Source organism: Dermacentor albipictus, chromosome 2 (genome assembly GCF_038994185.2).
Source record: "Dermacentor albipictus isolate Rhodes 1998 colony chromosome 2, USDA_Dalb.pri_finalv2, whole genome shotgun sequence".
In the NCBI taxonomy this organism is placed as follows: domain Eukaryota; kingdom Metazoa; phylum Arthropoda; class Arachnida; order Ixodida; family Ixodidae; genus Dermacentor; species Dermacentor albipictus.
Genome location: NC_091822.1, coordinates 82,667,408 through 82,692,207, shown reverse-complemented (window position 1 = coordinate 82,692,207; position 24,800 = coordinate 82,667,408). Strand labels below are relative to the sequence as shown.

Here is a 24,800-nt window from a genome sequence, read left to right as displayed (position 1 = left end):
TTTTCACGATGGGAGAGCGCCTCTAGCGGCGAGAGCCGAAAGCAAATACGGTGGCTCTCGGTTGACGCGGCGGCATGACACTCTTTGTTGCTTTGCGTTGTGCTGTGACTGCTGCTGTTTAAAGTTTCCACAGTACGCTTGCATCGTCACCGCTGATTTTCGCAACCGCCTGTCGACTCTTGCGAAGCTTTCTTCGACATGTTTTCTATTGAAGACTTCAAGAAACTTCACGACTCCGGCGGTCAGTGGAGCTGCGATTTGGAGTTGGTGCCGCCAGTGACTGACAACATGATCGACAGCCATTTCGGCGAGTCGCACCGGCAGCTGCATAAAGGCTGGATGTTCAAGGAGGAAAGGTACATTCGCCGGATCGAGTATTTGATGTGCGGACAACCAACAGGGACCGAACTTGTGTTGCGCAGCATATGTTTGTGCTCGATGAAAGCTGGCCACTACAAGCAAGTCGTAGCGCTTGCTAAAGGCGGAGCAGGGGCCGTCGTCCAAGCATACTGCGATTGCGTTGCTGGGTAAGTACATTTTTTAGAGACGTGAAATGCTGTGCACGAATGTGCTGTCCGCCCTTATGATATAACACTGAACGACGATGTAGAAAACGGTGTCCTAACAACGGTGCGTTCGCGAGGTGGCAGCGCTTTCACCGTCTCTACGTGCAGGCACCGCTACGGCTCGCTGTCGGGAAACATTCATTTTTCGTTTACAAAGTGAGTCGAGCCACAGGCTGTGGGCGATGGGTGCCGTAAAAGCATTCACATGTCACTGGTTCGGGCCTATATGACCTTGCGAAGAGTAGTTCGCGGCGAATAGTTCTGGCGATTATTTGATGTTCTACCGTATTTACACAAAAAAAGAAACAACCCGACCGTGCATAAACCGTTTAAGCTATCTATATCATGCACGGATAACAGCGCCTTCGAGAACCTTGCCCGTGCAGCTAGAAAAGAAAAAGAATGAAAATCAATGTACGCTCGCACTTCAATGTAGTGCAGCGAGTCCGCGTTTCTTAAATATATATTTAAAGTATTAAGTATGTACGACCGACTCGCCCAACAACGTGCTCTCTTAAATATATATTCTGTAACGAACATTAGCTTTCTCTTTCCGTTTGTTTTGCCCACTCACAGGAGCATTTACCAGGCATCTAAATGTGAATACTTTTTATTTTCTTCTGATTTTCCTAGTCAAAGCCAAAGGTGCCAGCATATAGCTGCATTGCTGTTTGCCATACGAAGTATCCAGAGGCCGTCTTGTACGAGTGTCCCGTGCAGATGGATGGCACCAACACAAGGTAAGGTGAATGTTTTTATTCAGAACACAGTTCAAGTTAATCAGGTAAAATGCAGCGAACAGAATAAGGAGGGACGTATGTGGTAGAACACAAGACGATGTGACAAATGACTTCAAAAGGAGCTTTGGTCTGGTATCTACACTCTTCCTTGTAATGGTACCTTAATGTAGAATGTAAGCATGCTGATAGAGAAACACTGTATTTGAAAAGAGGTGAGCTAGCATGCTGATCGGATTCACAGGAGTTTGCAGTGTCCATCATTAGTGCAAAATAACCGCATGCGTAATCAAATGTCAAAATAGATCTTGGCCAGTAAGCTTTATAAAACATGTGTATGAACTGTATACAAGTCCCCGCATTTTGTTATTTTCAGGACAAAACCATTTGCTGACCAAACCCTTGGTGGACATCACATTTAAGAAACATGTGATTAACAAGACGGTGCCCGTTAAGGCTAAGCGACAACTTCCTCCTCATTTGAGAACAGCTGGGCAGGCTGGGCTGTTGAAGTTCAGGAGTGCGATTGCAACACATGCACCTGAGCTGGTGTGGAACCGTTACACAGAGAGGCCAGCACCAGTGAGAAATGCGAGCCCCATCAACGACACAGAGGACATGAATTCGCAGAAGTGCCTCACATTGATCGATGAATATTTCAAGGAGCAGGTGTCGCTCACAGCTACCGAGAGGGCAGATATCTGTGCAAAGACTGTAGGCCAGGATAAGAACCCTCTATGGTTCACAGAAAGAACCGGGAAGCTAACTGCTTCAAAGTTCCGCAGAATACTGCACTGCCTGAAGCCAGAAGGGCTTGTTAAAGAAATACTTTATCCTCGCAAAGAAATAATGAAGAGTGGTGACCCCAGGCTCTACGGAATACAAAATGAAGCAAAAGCAGTTCAAAAATATCTAGAATTCATGCAGCTATATGACAAAAATATAGATGTCCTGGAAACAGGATTACATATTCATGAATTGCATTCTTTCATCGCCGCATCGCCCGATCGCCTGGTGAGAGATGGCAGTGAGGATGGCCTTCTAGAAGTGAAGTGCCCCGCTTCGAAAGCTGGCCAAAGAGTTGTCGACGCCTGCGCTGACAAAGGTTTTTACTTGGCAGTAACTAATGGTGAGGTCACCCTGAAGAAAGACCATTATTATTACTACCAAGTACAAGGACAGATGGGAGTCGCGAAGAAGCCATGGTGCGACTTTGTAGTCTTCACAGATCATGCTGACCTGCAAGACTGCATATCAGTGGAACGTATATATTTTGACGCAGAAATTTGGAAAGACATACTTCAGGGCCTGGTGTACTTCTATAAGGCTGCTATTATTCCAGAACTCATGACACGACGTATCCGACGCCTTGGATTTCTTTACACTACAGGTGCAGGCTACGTGTCCTTCAAAAAGTATGCTGTGGGGTTTTATCTAGTTGACCATTGTGATGAGGACCATCTGAAGATGACTATCAGAAGGCTGACACACACATAGTGCGTTCCTTTGCATCATAAAACTTTAGTGCATGATGACACCTTTTAGGTGCTCCGAAACAGCATGGCTCACCCGCTGCTGCTGTTTGTGCAGGTTGGTTCCCCATCCACAGACTGCTGTTACCATAGTGACAATAGATTTTTAGTTGTCCTGCCGTGCCCTGGTAGGCTTCATTGCATTGCTATTGACTGTTGGTCCGTGCTGATGCTGTTGATGTCGGGAGACATAAAAGAAAACCCCGGGCCTAAGACAGCTGAACTGTTACAGACGATTATTGATAATCAAGCCGCGTCTGACTGCCGGTTGACTAATATCAGCAAGGATATTGGTCAACTTAATGAAAAGACTGATAGACTGACTGATTCCTTGGCAGTGATACAAGAATTGAACAAAAGAATTGAATATCTTGAGGTAACAGTTCAGCAACAGGCCAGGAAACTGACTGAATATGAAAACTATAGTCGTCGTAACAATCTGCTGGTTTTTGGTGTTTCTGAAAAAATCGGCGATTCAGAGACGGAGTTAAAGGCAGCTGTCATAGATAAAATTTTTCACGATACGCTGGGAGTTGAAGTAAAAACCGTCGAAAAAATTCATCGTATAGGGAAAAAGAACAAAGAACGACCTAGGCCAATTATTATGAAATTTTATGACAGCAGAGAAAAGCAACAAGTGCTAAAGAACTGCAATAAACTGAAAGGACAATCGGTTAGTGTAAGCAATGATTATGCAAAGGAAACGGTAGCGGTGCGAAGGAAGTTGTGGGAAAGTGCCTCTGCTGAAAGGGCGCAGGGCAAGAAAGTCTTTTTGATCGACGACAAGCTCAAAATAAATGACAAGTTATACACATGGGACAACGAGAAGAACGCACGCTCGCTCCTGAACTCCCGAGATAAGTTCAAGCAACGCACTAGAAAAGCAGGCAACTCGCATGATGGCTCTGACACCTCGGATAATTCCGGCGAATCAATGCCTGAACTCACCCCGTCATAGCTACGAATCTTATCTTTGAATGCTCGTAGCCTTTTTAACAAAGTAACCGAATTAGAATATGTATTACTGACAGAAAGTCCACACGTACTCGTCGTAAGCGAAACATGGCTAAACAACGGTGTGCCTAGTCACTGTATGGTACCCCCAAATTACCAGATGTTCAGATGGGACAGGGATACTCGTGGTGGGGGTGTTGCAATCATTGTCAAAAGATCTATAGATGCAGTAACGGTCGAGTGCACTTTGCCTGAAACAGTTTGGTGCAAAATTACTTATGCGAGTGTTACTTACCTTGTTGGTGCAGTGTATAGGCCGCCTGCCACTTCACCAGAGTTTTTGGATGACCTTAATATGTTCTTATGCACTCACTTGAACCGTACCACCAGACTAATAATGACCGGAGATTTTAATTTGCCAAGCATCAACTGGGACAGACTGATACCTGGGAACGTTGAAATTTCTAGTTCCGAAGCACTGCTGCAAATAATGTTTTCGCACAATCTTAAACAAATCGTGGAAGAAGACACGAGGGTAACACTCGAATCCCGGTCACTTTTGGACTTGGTGTTTCTCTCGGGCAGAGTGGGTGACTATACTGTGTCTGTTAAAGACGGGATATCTGACCATAAAATGGTTTCTGTGCACATTCCGATCAGAACAAACACTCGTGGCCAACCCTTTGTACCTGTGCAATTTAAGGCTTATAGGCAGGCAGACGACACATCCATTCAAGATTTTCTAGAAATGTCATATAGTGAATTCGAACTTGCCTGCGATTGTGAACCAGTTGAAGATCTATGGCTACGTTTCAAGAATATCATAAAACATTGCGTTGACAGATTCATTCCAACTCGACAAAAGAAAATAAAACCCCGTAACCCTTGGATTAATCGACCTATTATACACATCAAGCGCAAGATAAAGAGGCTGCGCAGGAGAAAAGACAGCTCAGCTGAGGTATCGAAATTACGAAAGAGTTTAAAAACGGCTCTGATGGAATCAAAAGAGCAATTTTTTAATAAAAAACTATGTAGCTTCGTTAAAACGGCACCTCGGAAGTTTTGGCTTTACCTTAGTGGCAACAAAGAGGAAATAAATAGAATTCAAATTAGTGACAACATAGTAACAGAAAAAACAAAAATAGCAGATCATTTCAATAACTTTTTCCAGTCTGTTTTTTCTAAACCAAGCAATGACGACTTTGACGCGTACCCGCCTTCCTCCCTCTCATGTTCGATGGAAGACCTGGTCGTGACTCAGGCCGGCGTGTTTAATCAATTGTTACTTTTGGATTCAAAAAAGGCTAGCGGGCCGGATGGGATTCCAACCCAGTTTTTAAAGCGATACGCTGAGTGGATATCATTTTTCTTGACAATAATCTTTACAAAGTCCCTACACACTAACTCGTTGCCACAAGATTGGCGGTGCGCAGTCGTAACACCTGTTTTTAAAAACGGCGACCGACTACTCGCAAATAATTATCGCCCAATTTCCCTGACAAGTATCAGCTGTAAACTATTAGAACATATCATAAGTAAACATATACTAACTTTCCTCGAGGATAACGCGTTCTTTTATCAGTATCAGCACGGATTCCGAAGAGGGCTATCTACCATAACACAGCTCATAGAAACGATACATGATTTTAGTTCAGCCATAGATGCCCAAGAACAAATAGATGTCATTTGCGTAGATTTTGCAAAAGCATTTGACAAGGTTCCACACAGTAAATTACTTTTCAAGTTATACAGAGCAGGAATTAGCGAAACCATTCTTAAGTGGATTAAAGCCTATTTGAACAATCGCAGGCAGGTTGTGCATGTGGATGATTGTTTTTCTTCTACACTAGAAGTACTTTCTGGCGTTCCTCAAGGATCGGTTTTAGCTCCATTACTGTTCCTAATTTATATTAATGATATTAACGAGGTTACCGAATCTCCCGTAGAATTGAAGCTTTTTGCAGACGACTGTTTAATTTATTCTCGAATAACACAAGCTACCGACCAAATTAGAATAAACCGTGTCCTTCATTCCTTGCATCTTTGGTGCGAAAAATGGGACATGGAAATTAATTACACAAAATCAACTTTTACGCATATAACTAATAAGAAGACTGTGCAGCTATTTTCTTATAATATTGGAAAAAATAATCTAAAAAATGTTGATACCTTCAAGTATTTAGGTGTTACAATTGCACATAATCTGCAGTGGCATAAACATATTAATAATGTGTGCTCGACAGCTTCCCAAAAACTTTACTTTCTGCGGAAGAAATTGGAACATGCAACAAAAGATGTCAAGCTGATAGCTTACAAAACATTCATCCGCCCATCCTTGGAGTACGCTTGTGTTGTCTGGAGCCCGCACCAAAAAGTCCTAAAAGATAAACTGGAGCGAATTCAAAGAATGGCCGCTCGTTTTATTTCGTCAAGATACAGAAGAAGGGATTCAGTCACGGAAATGCTGAACTCATGTGGGCTCGAGTCACTTGAAAATCGAAGGAAAAAATCAAGACTAAAGCTTTTATTTCAAATAATTCAAGGGCACTTTAAGATTAAATCAAATAGATATATTCAGCCTCCGGGAAAACGGAGCGCGAGAACAAACCACACACGATCCATCAAGCCTTACGAGTCACGTGTTGATGCTTTTCGTTTTTCATTTTTTCCTGATGTGATCGAAATTTGGAATGGTTTGCCTGTTGAAGTTGTCGAGCAATCGGACGTGCACAAGTTCGAACGTTCTATCGACATCTTTTGTCAGGAGCACCCAACTTGATGATTATGATATATGAATTTTGTATGTTGTGCAAAATTGTACATTGTTGTACATTGTATTCCCTCCCTGTAACGACCCTCAAGCGAGGGTCAACAGTATCAATAAATAAATAAATAAATAAATAAATAAATAAATAAATATACCGCATGCTTTCGTGTTCTATTACATGGTGTCCGTCTCCACTTCCTTCCCATTATTTATTAGTGGTCGCCTAAAGTTTGAGAGAAATGCACATGTTGTGAAAATTGCATCTGCTATGTCTAACATGTTTATAGGTAAGGGTCTGTCCAATAAATGGAACTCCTTGATTCTTCTTATGACCCTTTCAATGTGCACCCGTGCACTTGCAACATGCTTTGTGGCTTCAACATCCTTGGCACTCATCTGCGCTTCTCCAGGAATACGAAATGGAGGCATATGAAGGACAACACCACGTGGCAGAAGGTCATCTACCTTGAATCCCTTGTCAACCATGATGCCATCTCCTGATTCGAATAGATCAAGTACTCCAGACTGTTGCACAATAGCTCTGTCACTGGTACTTCCCCCATATAATGGCGACACAAAGCTAACATAGCAGTCAGGTGTTGCACCTACAACACATTTCATTGTGTTTGCGAACTTGTAGTGGGAGAAAGTTCGTCTTTGGGCAGTTAAGCTTGAGGGCTTTTGTATACGAATTTCTGTTGTGTCAAGTATTATACGTGTGTTTGGGTACCGTCTAAAATGAAGTGGCATGTGCTGTTGTACTTCAGGAAGTGTGGGGAAGCTGGTTATTTCAGTGAGAACCTTCTGCAATATAAGTACCCATTCTGAAAATATACGACTGAATGAGGCCATTGAAATTAAAAAATTGCGAGCAATCTCTCGTGTGGCCATACCTGTCCTTAAGCGAACCAGTACTGCATACATCTGCTCGGCAGCAGTGAGTGACCTGCTCTTTATGTCTATTGCAAACCGAGGGTTGTTGTTCAAAACTAAATTTAGTATATCGTAAAACACTTGCACAGAAGGCAATCCTGTGTAATACAACATATGCTCAGTACCTTGCATGTTATCGAGGCACAGTGTTGTAGCCTTCAGCTCGTAGTAATGTGCTTTCCACTGTATTGTCTGTTCCTCAGCAGCTTTTAGCTGTACTTCTAGCTTTTGCACCTTCTTTCTTTCTGCACTTAATTGGCTTTCAAGCAGCATAATACGCTCTAGAGAGAAATTATCCGTCTGGCAGCTCTTTTCGTGTTCAGCTGGTACACTATGCAATACTGCACCATCTTCACAGGTCGTAGAGCCTAATGACATTGCACTTGCTGCTCTGCTTAATGGTGTTCCTTGACCAAGAGGTGGAGTAGATGCCCCGGCAACTGGTTGACAATCTTGTGGTGTCCTATTTTGGCCTGCTGCTACACTCGGTGGAGTCCTCTGTCCAACAGCTGATGTGGTTGCACCGCTGCTGGCTTGGCCACTTGCATTTGCCAGTCTTGAAGCTGATAAATAACATTAAAATATATTTCGCGACAGTGTAACAATGTGCTATTTAAGACTAATAAGATAGGCGCAACATCAAATATAAAAACTCTGTACTACTCATAAATAAGTGACCACTTAATCTCCCTTTGCTAGATAAAGACCCATTAAAAATGGGTTAGTGTTTAGAGAAGGGAGCATCTTGCCGCCGATACCGTAACTGACTCGCCCAAGACGAAAGCGCGAGTTATATTGCGGGAGAAAAGTACTGCACGATGCTGCTTAGCATCGGCAATCGCACGACAGCCGGCGTATTCAGCATTACACGGGCGATTTCATGATAATGAAAAATAATATCAAGTGCCGAATACAAAATGAAGAAAGATTACTGCAAGGTCGTAAATGCTGACAGTTGACGAATCTCAAACAGCGTCACACACAGTCTATACCTTGCCGTTTCTTCACTCTGTCAAAGCGAGCGATTGACACAGGGCATCTCATTGGCGTGTGCTTGAAAACCGATGGTACGTAGTCCGGGTGGGGCATAAAGCGGGAGGGCGCTCCTGAAATAAAATGTGACGGTTAAACAGCTTGAGTGTTTCTGTTATTAACGCGTGTACGACACAGGACACACTGCGCTAACACAACCGAAACTGCGTACTAAACAAATGCACGATCGCCGACCTGCCACGGTCCCGCTCGGAAAGGGCTCGAAGTTACACTTATGCGCTCAACAGACACGCTGTTCATCAAGTAATAAGGAATATCAAGTCACTGTTTCTTTACCTGTTACGAAGTGATTGCTGCAGACGCGGGAGTTCGCTGTCGGTTCCCACGGCGATCCGTCGGCGTTGACGCGATGTATTGCTTGCACCCATTTCTTTCGTCTCGTTGCCTGAAGTGTCGCGGCAGGAAATCTAAAAAATCGCACATTTGGAGGCTTTCCGCTGGCATTACTGCAGCCTACGGCAGCACATCGCTGTGGCATCGCAAAAAAATAAAAGCTATGATCCTGCCTGCCAAGGAGCAGCGCGGCCAACACGGAGAGCCCGTACGTACGTTCTTTGCCGGATGTCACCAAAAATGTTTCGGGCGCTCGCCGCTAGTGTCGCTGTCAGAGCACTTCCGGTGCGCATGCGCACAAGGCACCCATGAAAAAGGCCCATTCCCGCTGTTCCAGAGCTCCGCGCACCCGAGAGGCTTCCGTCAGCGCCCGTTCCAAGCGAGGAGCCAATCCCCCCTGCTCCACTGCTGCCTCCGCCTGGTGAGCTGCCACTACTAGCCATGCCAGAACCTGATGACCCTTCTTGGCCAAATATGGACTCTATTGCATGCAAAATTCCAGCCGCACTTGTTCCCAGGCTCTTCATTGTTCCTGCAAGGCACCGACGAAAGAGCATACTGTGTATGATTCGGAAGAAGACCAGAACGATACATTGCGCCCACCGAAACCTCATCTCTCTAACGTGAAATATAGCATACGACACTGCCATAGCCACTCAGAACTCGATACGATGCGTGTAAATAGTACCGCTCCGCATTAACATGGTGCGACGGCAAATCCGGCTCAACATATTTCGCTAAGGCTGCTGCTGCTGTGGCACCGTCGAAACTGCGCCGCGCGTACTGTTGTGCGTGTCTAAAGGCGCTCCATGCACTTTCGCTTTTCAGTGTAATGAATTTTCTTTTTCCCAAAGGTTTTGGAACACAGGCTAAAAGTGATACTGTTAGCATATATTGATTGACGCTACCTTGAGAACCCAATGGCAAAGCAGTTAACTGTATCAAACATAGCTGGCATTACAAAATAAGGATATAATTTTATGCACATTGATTGATTGATTGATTGATTGATTGATTGATTGATTGATTGATTGATTGATTGATTGATTGATTGATTGATTGATTGATTGATTGATTGATTGATTGATTGATTGAATTTAACACCTGAGAGTAGCACATCATCTATAAGAGGCACTGTAGTCGAAGTCTCGGGAATAAATTTTGCCATAATGTTTTGTGACGTTCACCCTAAGCACCCTGCGCGGGCTTTGTTATCTACACCCCACTCGAATGCTGCTGCCTCGAGTTCAAATCGAACCTGCCACCTCATTCCCACCAGCAGAGCATTATAGCTACTCAGCCACCGCAACGGGACGTCGGGCACAATCGACAACCAGGCTCGGCTCAATTCAAACCAGTGTAAACTGCTCGGATGGCTCACTGACTATGGGTGACAACGGGCCCATGCCGTAAGACAGCTACCAGACAATGTGAAAGCGTAGCCCTTCTTTCCCACGGTATGCGCATTATTGCTTCCAATAACTGACTGGTTGAAACGTTTAGACTTGTGGCTCTTCGATTTAGGCTGTTGAGAACGAGGTCACGGGTTCATTACCGGAACATGGCTTCGATCGAGGACAGAGTGCATGAATTGTCTTGTGCTTAATAAAGATTCACTTCGAAGCCTAAACTACTTCGGAGTTACCCAGCCTTAGATCCCACTCAACACCTTTGGTACGGTAAATGAAAAGAATAAAAATTAGTTCGAGACTGCCCTTACCACACGAAAAGCACAGGATGGCTATAAATATTATGGTCTTCAGGCTCTGATTGGGTTTACACGTCGTCATGATGAACACCTTATTGGATGTTCTTCACTTATCTGGAAAAAAAAGCAAGAGAAAGCATCAAAATCTCTCCCCGCACACCTTACGTCGTATCACACTTTACTATCGTCGATGATGTTGAAAATTCACTTTATAAATGAATCACTGAATACGCTGTCTCTAAGCAAAGGAATGAGCAATACCAGATAGCGCAGTTCAATACCCGGACAAATTTTCATGATGAAGTATTACGCAATGTTCAAGTTTTAAAAAATTACGATCCAGAATGGAACCGCTGTGGTTCAGACAGCAGAAAAATAGGCAGTGACGTCATGAGCGCTTTCGTGACCCGAACGCTGACAAATAAAAGTACACAATAAAATAAGCAGTGCGCTTGCATTCTTTTGTGGTACCTTCCTCCTGCCGATTTATGCAAGAAAAGAACTGCCAACTGTACTGTTTAGTAACACGTCAAATTTCCACTGGATCGTTTGTGTAATTTGAAGTGCTGGCAGTGAAAGAAGAAAAGTGCCACCAGCTGAGCAGTCCGGATAAAACCGCCAGCGAAGTAGCCGCTAAGTAACCGCTCTGACACAAAAACAGTGGTTACTAAGCAAATGGTATAATGTCACGATTGATTCCGCTATATTTCACTGGCATCAGTCGCCGCTCTCTACTAGCCGATCCTGGTGATAACGTAGATTGAGTGCCACTCGGACCATCGACGAAATATAAAAAGGAGAACAATTAGAATACTGCTCTCATATTGCACCCATCTAGGTTTTATTGGTGTGCGGCGGCTATGACTGACCAATTAAGGCGAGTATCATGATGTAACCTGCGTTTCATTGTAAGAGCGTTAAAAGGTTTTGCACTTAGCACTGTAAAGCATTCATAGTGCTGTGTAACAGCACATTCTCAATTTGCCTCCCTTCTACGTAATACGCTTCTAGCTTAAGATTATGTTGAAAGAAGAAAATCGCTTGTCTTTTTCCACATGCTCGACATTAGCCCGTCACATCATCAGTCCTTGTGGTTTCTAGAAAGACAAAATAAAATTAATGCATACATACCAAAGGAGTCGAATCTGCAAAGGTATCAACCAACACGAGACGACCAAATGTTGCTGGTGTTTCAACAAATTTCTGACTTTTTATACGCCATCAAACGGATGTGATAATCATCCGTCACGTGGAACTTACGTCACGTGCAACAACTTACCAAGGTGGCGGCGGCCACCTTGTGAACGAGGCTGAAAAACACGATGACAAAAACAACGACAGTCGTCTGCTCTTCCAGCTGCGTGTGTTATACGACCATTTGTCTTTCCCGTTGAAAACAGATCAGAGAGAGAGATAGCGATAGAGTTAAATAAAATATGAATATCTCAGTCCCGATCAACGCAATGATTAATACTTCAGGTGCATGGCATTGAGATATCATGAACAAAGAACTGGCATAAAAATTGCAATAACTACTCGGGGAACCGACGAGTCAAATTTTTATACATACGCTATAATGCCGAAGTGTAACTACGGTCCTGACGGGATAACTAGTGCGCTAGTGCAGTGCAACACACATTCCTTTTCCACAGGTGACATGGAAGCCGCGCAATAGAACCGCAAGCATTAATAAGCTCTGTGCAATTTTCGCATACATAACTCATCTGCTGCAATTTAGTGGGCTGAGAATTTAACTTTCTCGCATATGATTCTCAGCTAAGAGCTAAAAGGAAACACGGATGACCGTCAGAACTGCGTCGAAGTAATCGCTACAAACTCCGCGTTGCTAATTTTAGATGATTGCTTTTACGAAACTTTTAGTTTGGTGTGAATAGTACAATAAAACTCTTTCCTTCTTAATTCATCGTGATCTATTATCGTCGTTTTCGGATCCACGTTTGCATGACGTGCTTGGTAGAAGCCGGGTATGCTTTACTTCGAACAAAACGTCGCTCACGGACCAATTACAAACAGGGCGGTGACAGAAACGCAGTGAAAAGCCCACTATTTATCGCAAAGTCGAAATGATTCGCGAATAGGTTAGACATAATTAGTCCGAACTGCTCGCTTTTTCGACAAACTGGGGTTGGCCGCTCTGCCCGGTTCTTCCGATTACACGCGATTCAGGAGCGTACGATAAGAAGCGAAACAGCACAAGTGCTTACGTGAAATGATACAGAAAGAGTGAGACGTTTTCATAGCCTAAATACCGCTATTTCAACACTGTTTCGGCCGCACCGGAACCTGCGACACTATATTCTATTACTGAGATTGCAGACAGGCATGCGTACGCATGTACGTTTATACTCGCCGTGTATGAAAGAACGCATAGGTGTGCTTGTCCCAGCTATAGCCGAGGAAACGCCAACAATACAAAGGATGCCCCTCACAGGAAATGTGTGTGCATACGCTAGCCAATCATAGCCTGTGAATTTCCTTCTCCTTCCTCCATTTTCGTTTTCACGTCCCAGCCTTTGTTATGCTGAAGCTCTGCCATGTCATGAGTACTGGAGTGACCATGGTAATCATGATGGTCACACACTGAAGTACGCGTGCACAGTTTGACACCCTCGTATAATACGCCTTTCTAATCCGCTAAAATCTGTTCAAAACCGTGCAATGAGATGCATCTTTAGCAACTGCTGCTATTACTGCAGCATTACTAAAGTCAATTACAAGACCAGCGACACAGCCTGGTCATCTCGCCATGAAATGGCAAGTCCTTGCCTCTTTCACGTGTTTAACACTCCTATTTATGCCCTTCTGTCATTTGGCCGGCTCATCGTATGTCAAGCCACATCAGCCATTGACACGCGGTCTACCCTCTTCCCGTCCGGACATCGGCGCACCTATCATCATTCTTCGCCAAGGCATCAAGGGCCTAGGATGACCTGCCCCCTGCAGCTGTGGTCCTGTCGAAACTATCTAGTTTCATTGTTTTACTATTGAAATGCTCCTCTCAGATGAAGCACATCCCTCAGGTGGTTCCCTTTTATTGAGAGCCTTTCGAAGTAAAATAAAATAGGTATAAACGATGCATCTCTTGTAAAAGCATTAGCTCTACTCCTCATGATGATGTTGACTGTTCGTGTGTCTGGGTGCGTAACCGCGACGTGCACAGTGCTACCGCTTTACGGAACCTCTTCTGCGTGCCTGTGTGACGTACATATATTTTCGGAAGCACGGAGGCAAATAGCACAGGTGTAGCATACTTTTATGGACCGAGCGTATTTTTCATCCTTGGCCTCATTAACTATATTGTGCAGATGTAACAAATAGAAGCCGAGAGGCAAATTGGCGTCCACCCGAGCGTCGTGTTTTTAACTGACACGCATGCTTCGGACGGTAATGGTCCTAGAGCACAGATCTGCATAGTTCCTTAGGTAGGAGATAGGTATAGGCGAAAACTCTGCGTGCGATATCAATAATATATTTGGAAACTACAGGATCACCGCTTCTTTGGCCTTTGATTTAAAAAAAGACGTTATCCATACTTCTACTATAAGCGCTTTCTGATATATATATTCGCTATTTGTTCACATTGCACTGCGTTAATTCACAGCTTTCTTAAATTCATGGCGTTGACATATTCTTCTAAGACGCCTTGCCACACCTACATCAAACTGCGCATTCGGCTTGACATCAATAGATATCACTGTTGCTTCATCGCTGATGAAACTCTTGTCTAATTTCAGATACCGTGGCCAGAACATCTCGATCTTCCCTATTAATCTTTGAAATGAACAGCCAACGCCCCAGTCATTCCTCGTATAAGCTTTTCTAGAATTTACTTTCAGTTGTCACTCAATACTTGCACTTTGCCACCCTCATTTAAACTAACTGGATCGTTTTACTATCAGACAACTTCATCTAAAATTTCCCTTCCACACTACTGTACCACTCGAGCCATGACACTGCGAGCGAAATGGTCCAGATACCCGTCTGGAGAGAAGAGGCGGCGACACTGGTACCTGTACACGCTTGTCGTTTACAGCCATCCCTCTGGACAGATGCATGGCATCAGTACGGAGCCCTATACAAAATATATCTATCTTGTGACTTTTATATGCCACGAGGTCTCAATAGGCAAGACTAAACATACCTTCACCGCATCAAACTCAGCGTGGCTTGCGCGGAGCTACTTCAAGTGCAAGATTCAAATGACGGACTCGGCTATGTGTTCTGAATGTAACACTGCTGAAGACCTTCAACATGTTCTGTGCAGCTGCGGCCACTGCGCGTCAGAGCGACAGCCTTTGAAGGCGGCACTGCACCTGAAACGTGACTCCAACTTGGAACTGCGGCGTATTCTCGGCATGTGGCAAAGCAGTACCCATGCGTTACGCATCACGAAAGCGCCGCCGTTGCTCTTGCGGGCCTGGTTCTTATTCTGTGCCGGCCAGTTACGGTCCCAAAAGAGAAGGCCCTCAAAATAAAGGGGAAAATACAATTCATTTATTTATTGAAGTGCACGCGTAAAGCATTTTAAAACATCCAGCTCCTCTACAACACATTTATAACGCATCATTCAACACATCATTCATTCGCACTGCAAAAGATGTCAGTAGGTATTTCATCGACACAGTGCCATATACGCCTTCGAGTTTCTCGCCTCATTGCGCCTTCGAGCATCAGCGCGTTCTTATCGAATACCTGTCTCTAAAGAGATCAGAATTTGCTCATATCAGCAGGTGAACAAAGAATAACTAAGCGAAAGGCCGCAATCATCAAACGAAATGAGGTTTACGTTCCCGTATTTAACCGCCTGCAGACGTCCGTTCGTCGTCCCTCAGTACCTGTAGTCAGTGAAAGGCCATGCATGTATAGAGCATACGAGCGGCAGACGTGTTTAGAAATGGTTGGACATGAACTCGTTACTCTCCCGGCATTCCCAGCACGTTGATCCTAGATGGCAGCGCGCAGTGCACTATCGCAATTATTCGTTAAGAACACCCTTTTTGAAACTGTTGCCATGGCACGTGTCATGAGCAGCAAATCCGTACCTTTTCAATAATTATATGTGAGGTCCTCAATCGCTGGAAGTCACTGTGGTGCTACTATTGCTGAAAGCTGCGCGAGTTTGTTACTGGCATTATGGAGCATCGTTAGAATGCTTGACTAAATGCGGACACCTTAGCACAATGTGGGTGCTGGACGTCAACTCGCTTGACTACACAAATTATTGCGTGCATCAAAGGCAAAATTCGAGTACACAGGACATATCACTGATATCGCCCACCACGTGTGCACCACGTATGCATCAGAGGATGCGAGGATGCGCATCAGAGAGTACGCCCGGGATGGGCGATTTGAGCGAATCGTCACGTGTACTCGTAGTCTTACACAGTAAGAATTGTGTGCGCGGCTCAAGAGTCGCAGGCTAACTGAATGTCTTAAACTCATGCTGTCTGGCTGCCTCACAACTGCACGCAAACATAAAACCTTAGCACTTGTTGCGCAGAGCCTTTATGTTACTTTGTTCTTTTTTCTATGCTGTAAAATAAAATAAAAACGCCGTGACGTAGCGTTTTTTAACTGTTTTTTTTATAGCTCAGTCATGCCACACCTGAAGCAAACTGCGACAAACGAACGAAACAACAGCATGAGTTCATTTTGCAAATGCAGCTATATAGAAAAATGTTCTTTTTTTGTTTTCTTTTATCACTCCGCACAATAGCATGTCAGCTTCCGGTAGCATAGTCACCATTGTGCGACTGTGTACAACGGGCCGAAAAATGGGTGCGCGTTTGTTTTCGTTGGTTTTCTTTTTTTCCGCCAGTATCCGCAAGGCAGAAAAACAGGCGTTGGGTGTCACGCGCATTGCGACCGGAACCCGGTTATGCACACGTGGCGAAGTACGGATAAACAAGCCTCTTCCTCCACGAAATTCTGTGAGTGATGTGCCGTGTGGCTGTTGTTGCAACCGCAGCCCAACCAAAATGGAAGATGCATATCAAATCTTTCCGTAGACTTTCCGCTGAAAGCAAGGTGTAGCTAGGAGTACAAAGCTACACTTGCAATTACTCATTTACCGCGGCATACAAAGGCTTCCTTAGCAGCGTATCCAGCTTTTCTGGACACAAGGATTTAGTTCGCCTGAGTTCCACTACGTGGATAGTCACCTTAAACTTTTCAATGTTCCTGCAGTGACGCACTGATGACGTCAACGAAACAAAACTAAAAGAAATAAAAGCTCTCCGTATGGACTGAACTTCACATTTGTCCCACCGGCGTTATCACTGTTCTTGATTATGAGTGGCCGCTCGTCGGCTAAAAGTTGTCATCCTAAGAACGTTTAGTCGCGACCAGGCGAACCCAGCGCTGATTGATTCCGTGCTTTTCAGAGTCTTCCCGAGAGGCAGACACGGCTTTTCTTTTTCTTTTTTTTTTAATGCTGCGGAGTCAGCGAGCTGGGATACTCGTCGGAAGCACTTCCCGGCAGCTTTAGCAGGGTCCTGTCTCCGATGACTCCTATTAAAATACATGTAAAACGCAGAAACGCTTTTCTGAGATAACCACTGGGCCGACTTTAATGAAGTTCGGTTGGTCGGTCGGTCAGTTTGTCGGTCGGTCGAGGATTAATGGCGCAAAGGGTACACAGGCCATGCTGCGCCAGTCACAAGACAATAGAAAACGCAACATTAAAACAGGTAAACCTGCCTTACATTATAGTTGGCGCAAATAACCAGTAGGCTCTAAAAAGTCAGACAAGTTAGTAAATGGCACTAGGGCAGGGCGTAAATGTATATATGTAAATTATGAAGCGTGTGTAAAAGTGTCCATGTCTGTGTTTCAAAGTGTGGATACGTCATGAGGATATGTATCACTGAAAGAGGTTCGCAGCATGTTTCGCAAGTCGGCGGGTTTTCTTTTCGGAGGAGAAAATTCTGTCAGATGTGTGCGTCCGATCCGAAGTCGACACAGGGTCATCTCATAGAACCGTTGCTGGTGATTGCACGACTTCCACTCGCCAATTACAGGTTTGGTAAGATGTAGCTTGTTGCTTATACAATGGTCCCATTTTTGTTGAAATTTTGACATCAAGGGTTCCCAAATCGCAGTGATACCATCTTTATATACCCGCCGTGGTTGCTCAGAGGCTATGGTGTTGGGCTGCTGAGCACGAGGTCGCGGGATCCAATCCCGGCCACGGCGGCCGCATTTCCACGGGGGCGAAATGCGAAAACACCTGTGTACTTAGATTTAGGTGCACGTTAAAGAATCCCTGGTGGTCCAAATTTCCGGAGTCTCCCGCTACGGCGTGCCTCATAATCAAAAAGTGGTTGTGGCGCGAAATACCCCATAATTTTTTAACTATCTTTATATCGAAGCGTTGTGTTTGTTATGTCTTTGTGCACTGCCATTGATGCGCATCTATCAGCTGCTTCATCACCTGGTATGCAAACATGGCTTGGTACCCAGCAAAACCTAATTGGCCTGCCATATTTGTTTGACGTTACCATGTTTAACATATCCTAACAGGGGTTCACATTCGGATTTTATGTGAAGAACATTCAGTGTGCTTAATGAATCAGTGTATATGACTGTGTTTTCATTTTTTTCAGCGGTGGTCTTTAGAACCACAATCCATATTGCGTAGACTGAATTCTGCTGAGTAGACAGAGGCATGCTGTGGTAGTCGAATACTCCTTTCCACATTTTTTGTCACAGCCCCCACGTCCACGTATTCTTTTGTTTTAGAGCCGTCAGTGCAATATTCCATGCAATTTTGATATTTGTCCTGAAGAGCGCTGAATTCTTGTATGATCTATTTGTGCACCAATGCTCAGTCACATAACTGCATGAATTCGCACCACAGGGGTAGTCGTTGTGGCCTTTAAGCAACCTGAAGAACCTCATCAGGAATGTCATAATCGCGACAGTATTCCTCACATCGCAGAAAAAGAAGTCTAATCATGTTCGGTTTATTTACGCACTGTAAGCGTGAGTTTCACTGTGTGACGATGTTGAAGCATAGGTGTTTTGGTGAGGAGTGGATTCTTAGTATAAAGGAAAACTTTAGTAGCACTATGCGAAGCTGTAAAGGAGGCGCATTACATTCAACGTATACGCTTGGGACAGGTGATGTTCTGTAAGCACCACTTGCCAGTCGTAGTCCAAGGTTATGAACTGGATCATGTCGCTGGGCGTAAGACTGTCTGGCTGAACCATTTATGTTGCTACCATAGTCTAATATGCTACGTACCAAAGTGCGGTAGATGTGTAGACGGCATTTACGGTCAGAGCCCCAGCACTACCGGGACAGGACTTTGAGGACGTTAAGTGCATTGTTAGTTTTGATTTCAATGCTATTTATGTGCGCAAGAAAGTTTAACTTTTTATTAAATAGAACACTCAGAAACTTCTGTTCTTGTTTTACTGGTAGTGTGGCTTCCTGAAGCTTAAGGACGGAATGTGGTTGTAGGCCTCGTTTTTGTGAAAAGACAACACTAATAGTTTTTTTTTTCAGTTGAGAAGCGAGAACCGTTTTCAGATGGCCACTGCGTGAGCTTGTTTCACGTAATTTAAATTTGCGTTAGCAGGTTGCCAAGTTCGATGCACCACATGCAATTTGTAGATAATCCGTATATAATGTCCGCAGTACAGAGGATGGAATTACATTAATGACCGAGTTCAGTTTCACCACAAACAGTGTTGTGCTTAATACGCATCCCTGTGGCACACCATTTTCTATGCGAATACGTGTGACAGCATCGTTCCTAAACGCACTTTAATGTTCGGTCAGACATGAAATCGGCTACACACTTGAGCATTCTACCGCGGATCCCCAAATCCGCTAAGTCCCTTAGAAGACCAATTCTCCAGGTTGTGTCGTACGCCTTTTCTAGATTGAAGAAAACAGTGAGACAGTATTGCTCGTGCACAAAGGCCACACGTATCTCGTGTTGTAGCCGGACTAGGTGATCTGTTGTAGAGCAACCTTTCTTGTACTCACAATGATGGATATCCAGCCGGTTCCCGGTTTCAAGGACGTATGTCATTCTTATGTTTATAGTGGCTTCACAAGAGTTTGCAACACAGCTTCTGAGTGTTATAGGTCTGTAGCTTGTTGCTGTTGTAGGATGCTTTCCGGCTTTCAAGAAAGGGATTAGGATGGCTTTCTTCCACTGATTCGGCATTTTTCCCGTTTCCCAGATTATACTAAAAACGAAGCAAGCTTTCAACTGCTTTAGGGGACATGTGAGCGAGCATTGCGTAATGAACTTTGTCCGGTCCAGGTGCTGTTTTTTTTTTTTCAATAGTGAGTACTCTGTCGATTTCCGGGAGTGTTAAGGAGGCATTATACGATCTCTCTGAACTTCCTGTGGTCGGAAGCTTTAGTTTTTCTGCTGATTGCTTCTATGTTTGAAATGGAACAGAATAATTTGCTGAGCTTGATATGCTATGAAAATGCTGCCCTAATATGTCTGCTTGTTCTTCTAAATTTATTTGCGTGCCTGGGAGTGAGAGTATGGGGATAGTGTAAGGACAGTAGTCGCATCTAAACTTACGAAGCTTATCCCATATTCTTTTGGATGTTATCGAACTATTTATGGACAATACATAGTTTTCTAAGGACTGTCTTTCGGCTTGTCTGCGTGTGCACCTGGCTTTCACTTTTGCTTTTTTGAAAGAGAGTAGGATATACTGTGTTGGGTATCACCGAAAGATACGCCACGCTTTGCTTTGTAATTTTTTCGCTTTTGTACATTCATTCGCCCACCAGGGTTTTAATCGTTTTCCTAAGAAGACGGAGGATTGCGGGTTCGTCGGTTCTGCTGCAGCAAATATAGAGGCGGTATTATTTTAATTCATTTCATATATCGTTAGCTCAGCGTATATTTCATCCAGACTGAGCTTTTTACTGAAGAGAGGCCGCAGCGCTAGATGGAGTTGCCAACGAGGTGATCTGGACGGTATTGTCTGGAAAAGAGATAATTTTTTTTTAATTATACCAGGCATATGGTCAGTATCATAGGGATTGTCGATAACACTCCATTTAAAATCGATAAAGAGAGATGGAGAGCATAGCGCCAGATCTAGACACCTCATAGCTCCTGTACTTGAGGAGCATTAAGTTGCAGCACCAGTGTTTACAAGGCATGTGTCATTTGCTAGGATACAATGTTAAAGTGTTTGTCCCCTGGTGTCAGTTGTGTTGCTGCCCCATAACGCATTATGTGCGTTAAATCACCCGTTACAAAAAAAGTTCAGCTAGCTGGTTTAAAGTTAACTCCAGCTTTCTTACAGTAAAATGCGAATATGGCGGAATGTATAATGAAGAAATGATGGTGGTTTTCTTCCCTAAAACATTGAGCAACGCCTTCTATGTGACTATCATTGGCATTTTTTCTAGCTGCAATACCGCCCTACATAACAATGGCTAGACTACCCGAAAGCCGGCTCGCCTGAGTACTGTCGTGCCGTAATGCTACTTTGAATATGTACTCCAAGCCATAGACGGACTAGAAGGGTGCAGTCACGCCGTGTTAAGCTCGGGCGGAATACGGAGCTGTAAATTATGGTCCGGGGTATGAACGCACGCACTTGCGAACTCAGATGAATTCCACTGAGCTAATGTCAGGTCACGTGCAAGTGCGGAAAGTTTTTTCGCTGCGTCGGCTCTCGAAAGAGGAATGGCAACGCAGTTGACGCCGTCATGAGCAGATCGAGCAGCTGCGTCTGCTCGATCATTGCCATGTATTCCACATTGACTAGGTAACCACTGATATATTACATCGTGTCCTTCGTCAACTATGCGACGGTGGACTTCTCTGATCTCTGCGACGAGCTGCTCATGTGATCCATGGCGCAGTGCTGAGAGTACACCCTGTAGGGCTGCCTTGGAATCACAGAACACTGACCATGCATGGGGTGGTTCCTCCTGAATGAAACAAAGAGCCGCACGCAGGACTACCAGTTCAGCTGTCGTTGATGATGCATGTGACGTTTTAGCTGTATTTTGACGGATCTTGTTGTGATCACCACAGCGGCAGTTGAACTTGCAGATGTGACTGAGCCATCGATGTAAACGTGTACGCGGCTGCTGTGCACCTCATGTAAAAGTTCTAATGAGGCTTGCTTCAGGGTAAACGACATGTTGGCTTTCTTCATGATTCCTGGGATGGTAAGGCGTATTTCAGGTCTGTGCAGGCACCATAAAGGTGAGAATTGTCTTGCTGCAGGCATGAACTTCGATGGTAATGAGGTACGATTGGCAACAATTATACAACTCAAAGTTGTGTGTGGCCTTTCTGCGGGTAGAGCGGCAAGATGGTGAGAAGGTAGTCGAGCAACGTGGCGAATATGCGCCCTGAGAGCGTCGGTTGCCAAGTACGTTGATATTGGGTGATCTCGAGCTATGACATTCGTTGCCGCTGTAGACGCACACCTCGGAAGACCGAGATACGTCCTCAGGGCTCGAACTTGTAGTCCCTGAGGTACACGCAGGTTTGATTTGCAAGCGTTACCAAGCACAGGAAGGCTGTATCTGGCGTAACCAAGGAACAAGGTGTTATAAAGCTGCAGCAGTGACCACACCGATGTGCCCCATGACTTTTCTCCGAGAAATCAGAGATGTATTACTGTCATTAACCTCTTCTTTAGGTATGAAACGTGTGGGTTCCATGATAGGTTGCGGTCGATAATTATCCCTAAAAAGCGGTGTTTCCGTGCATTTGCAACTGTTTGCCCATTGACACTTACAGAGTAACGCTTCATTGCCTTCCGAGTAAATGTAACAAGGCAGCATTTCTCTGAAGACAGCTCTAAGTTTTGTTTTCGCAAGTGCAGTGATGTTAACATAGCTGCCTTTTGGAGCCGTGCTCGTACCTGCAGTCGTGTTACAGCAGACGCCCAAATGCAGATGCCGTCGACATATACTGATGCTCGAACTGTGATGGGCAAGAATCAGATTAGGCCAACGAGCACTAGGTTGACTAGCGTCGGGGTCAATACTCCGCCTTGTGATACTCCACGGAACGTTTGGTGTCGAGTCGTGGCGCCATCCTCGATCATCACGAATAAATAAGTGCCTGTCGGTCAAATAACTGCAGAGCCACTGAAAAGTGCGGCCACGGATTCCGGCTTCAATCATAGCATCTACACTGGCATAATGTGTTATATTATCATAGGATGAAAGGGAGAAAGTAACCACTGAGTACGTGTAGGAGGGACACCATACACAAGGACACTATAAGCGGCCTGTTAAGCCCGTGCGCTTCAAGTACCGCACTAGTGCACGAATCGCTTTTCGAGCCAGTGACGGGTGTAGCCACGGTCCGAGTATCTTTGACTCGGTGAAAGGCCTCGAGTCCAGTCTGCGTAAAGTTGCCCGCAGAGAGAGGCGTTGGACATCGTAGCGAGGGCAGGTACACAATAGGTGCTCGATGGTCTCCTCGCACCCACAGGAGTCACACATCGGGCTCTCGGCCATTCCCATACGGTAGGAGTATGCGTTCGTGAACGCCACTCCCAGCCACAAGCGACACAACAAGGTTGCTTCGCCGCGGGAAAGGCTAGATGGCAGTTGTAGCCGTAGCGTGGGGTCCAGTTTACATAATCTGCAATTGAAGCCACTTGAAATCCAGAGATCTTGGGACTTCTTGCGCGCAAGTTGGCGAAGTTCTCTGGCAGCGTCCGACCTCGCCAAAGGTGTTGTACGCGTCTTGGTATCTTCGTGGGCACACCAGGCAGCCTTGTCAGCTAGGTTGTTGCCGACGATGCCACAGTGAGCAGGAATCCACTGAAATATATTGTGGTGTCCTCTTTCCAGAACATGGTGGTGCAGTTCCCTGATTTCAGATGTCATTTGCTCGTAAGTTCTGTGACGTAATGCGGACTTGATGCTGTGAAGAGCTGCCTTAGAGTCACAAAGTACGACCCATTTCTCTGTTGGCTCTTCGGTGATGTACATCATAGCGGCATGGAGAGCTGCAAGTTCTGCCGATGTAGATGTAGTCGTGTGCGACAATTTGAATTTAACTGTAACATTCTTGGCTGGAACGACGAATGCGGCAGTTGAGCTGGTAGGTGAGGTCGAACCATCGGTATATATATGTATGCGGTCATGATACGTCTGGTGCAGTAACAGGAGCGTAAGTTGCTTCAGAGCCGGCGATGGATGATTAGACTTTTTTGTAATTCCAGGAATAGCAAAATTCACTTGAGGCTGTCGCAGGCACCACAGGGGAGAGGAAGGCTTCGCCACCGGTGTAAAAGATGCCGGTATGTACTCTTGATGAGCGCTCATCACTCGTGAAAAGGTCGCTTGAGGTCTCTCGGCTGGTAGGGAGGCCAAATGATGGTCGGGGATCCTTGACAGATGGCGAATGTGCGCTCTGAGAGAGTCGACAGCTACATGTGTCTGGATTGTATGGTCTCCTGCGATGGCGATTGTTGCTGCTTATGAGGTGCACTGAGGCAGCTCTAAACATGTGCGTAGGGCTTGACCTTGTATGCTCTCCAAGGCGCGAAAGTTCGTCTTACATGCATTTGACAATACTGGTAGGCTGTAACGTAGAATTCCGAGAAATAAAACCCTGTACAGCTGCAACATACAATGTACTGCTGTACTCCAATTTTTCCCGCATAGAAATTTGAAGACCTGAGCAATGGCGACTAGCTTCTTCAAATAGACGCAGTGAGGGCTCCACGAGAGGTTACGGTCAATGATGACGCCCAGAAAGCGATGCGTCTTAACATAGAATACAGCTTGACCATTGATGGTAACAGGATACGATGACATTTGTTTCCGCGTAAAACCAAGTAATGCGCACTTTTCAGTAGACACACTGAGGCCTTGTTCTCGGAGATAAGAAGCCGTCATGGTTGCCGCCCGCTGAAGCCTGGCTCTTAGCTGAGGGCGAGTCACCGCAGAGGCCCAGATGCAAATGTCGTCGGCGTATATTGAGACATGTACTGTCTGTGGTAGGCAATCCGCTAGTCCTACCAAGACGAGGTTGAACAAAATAGGGCTCAACACTCCACCCTGCGGCACACCACGGCAGATGTAATGGTCTGAAGTTGGGCCGTCTTCGGTCTGTAAGAAAAAGCGCCTATCAGTCATATAGTCCCGAATCCATTGATACATCCGGCCACCAACTCCAGCAGCCGCAAGTGAGTTTAGTATGGCCTCATGGGCGACGTTGTCGT

General features: G+C 45.0%; 3 protein-coding genes across 11 annotated transcripts in view; 1 reads left to right on the top strand and 2 right to left on the bottom strand.

The window, feature by feature from the left end:
• The first annotated feature begins 17 nt into the window (after window positions 1-17).
• LOC135895861 (uncharacterized) lies at window positions 18-2,973 on the top strand. Its single transcript, XM_065424059.2, has 3 exons — window positions 18-527; window positions 1,200-1,306; window positions 1,680-2,973. Exons 1-3 carry the CDS (start codon window positions 199-201, stop codon window positions 2,798-2,800), a joined length of 1,557 nt encoding a protein of 518 aa, XP_065280131.1. The 5' UTR covers window positions 18-198; the 3' UTR covers window positions 2,801-2,973.
• On the bottom strand, window positions 1,308-11,765 carry LOC135895860 (uncharacterized). The gene is made up of 5 exons (XM_065424058.1): window positions 11,718-11,765; window positions 10,599-10,700; window positions 8,822-9,410; window positions 8,485-8,598; window positions 1,308-8,055 (listed from the first exon to the last, which is right to left on the bottom strand). Exons 3-5 carry the CDS (start codon window positions 9,021-9,023, stop codon window positions 6,734-6,736), a joined length of 1,638 nt encoding a protein of 545 aa, XP_065280130.1. The 5' UTR covers window positions 9,024-9,410; window positions 10,599-10,700; window positions 11,718-11,765; the 3' UTR covers window positions 1,308-6,733.
• An 8,597-nt stretch (window positions 11,766-20,362) lies between these two features.
• Window positions 20,363-24,800, bottom strand: part of LOC135895862 (uncharacterized) — a 37,124-nt gene continuing 32,686 nt past the window's right edge. For all 9 annotated transcript variants that reach the window (XR_011512067.1, XM_065424061.2, XM_065424062.2 and 6 more), the window contains one exon: window positions 20,363-20,570. Coding sequence is in view for 8 of the 9 variants with exons in the window: in XM_065424061.2 (XP_065280133.1) it covers window positions 20,509-20,570 (62 nt within the window). In the remaining variant the exon portion in view is untranslated. The remainder of the gene's footprint in view (window positions 20,571-24,800) is intronic.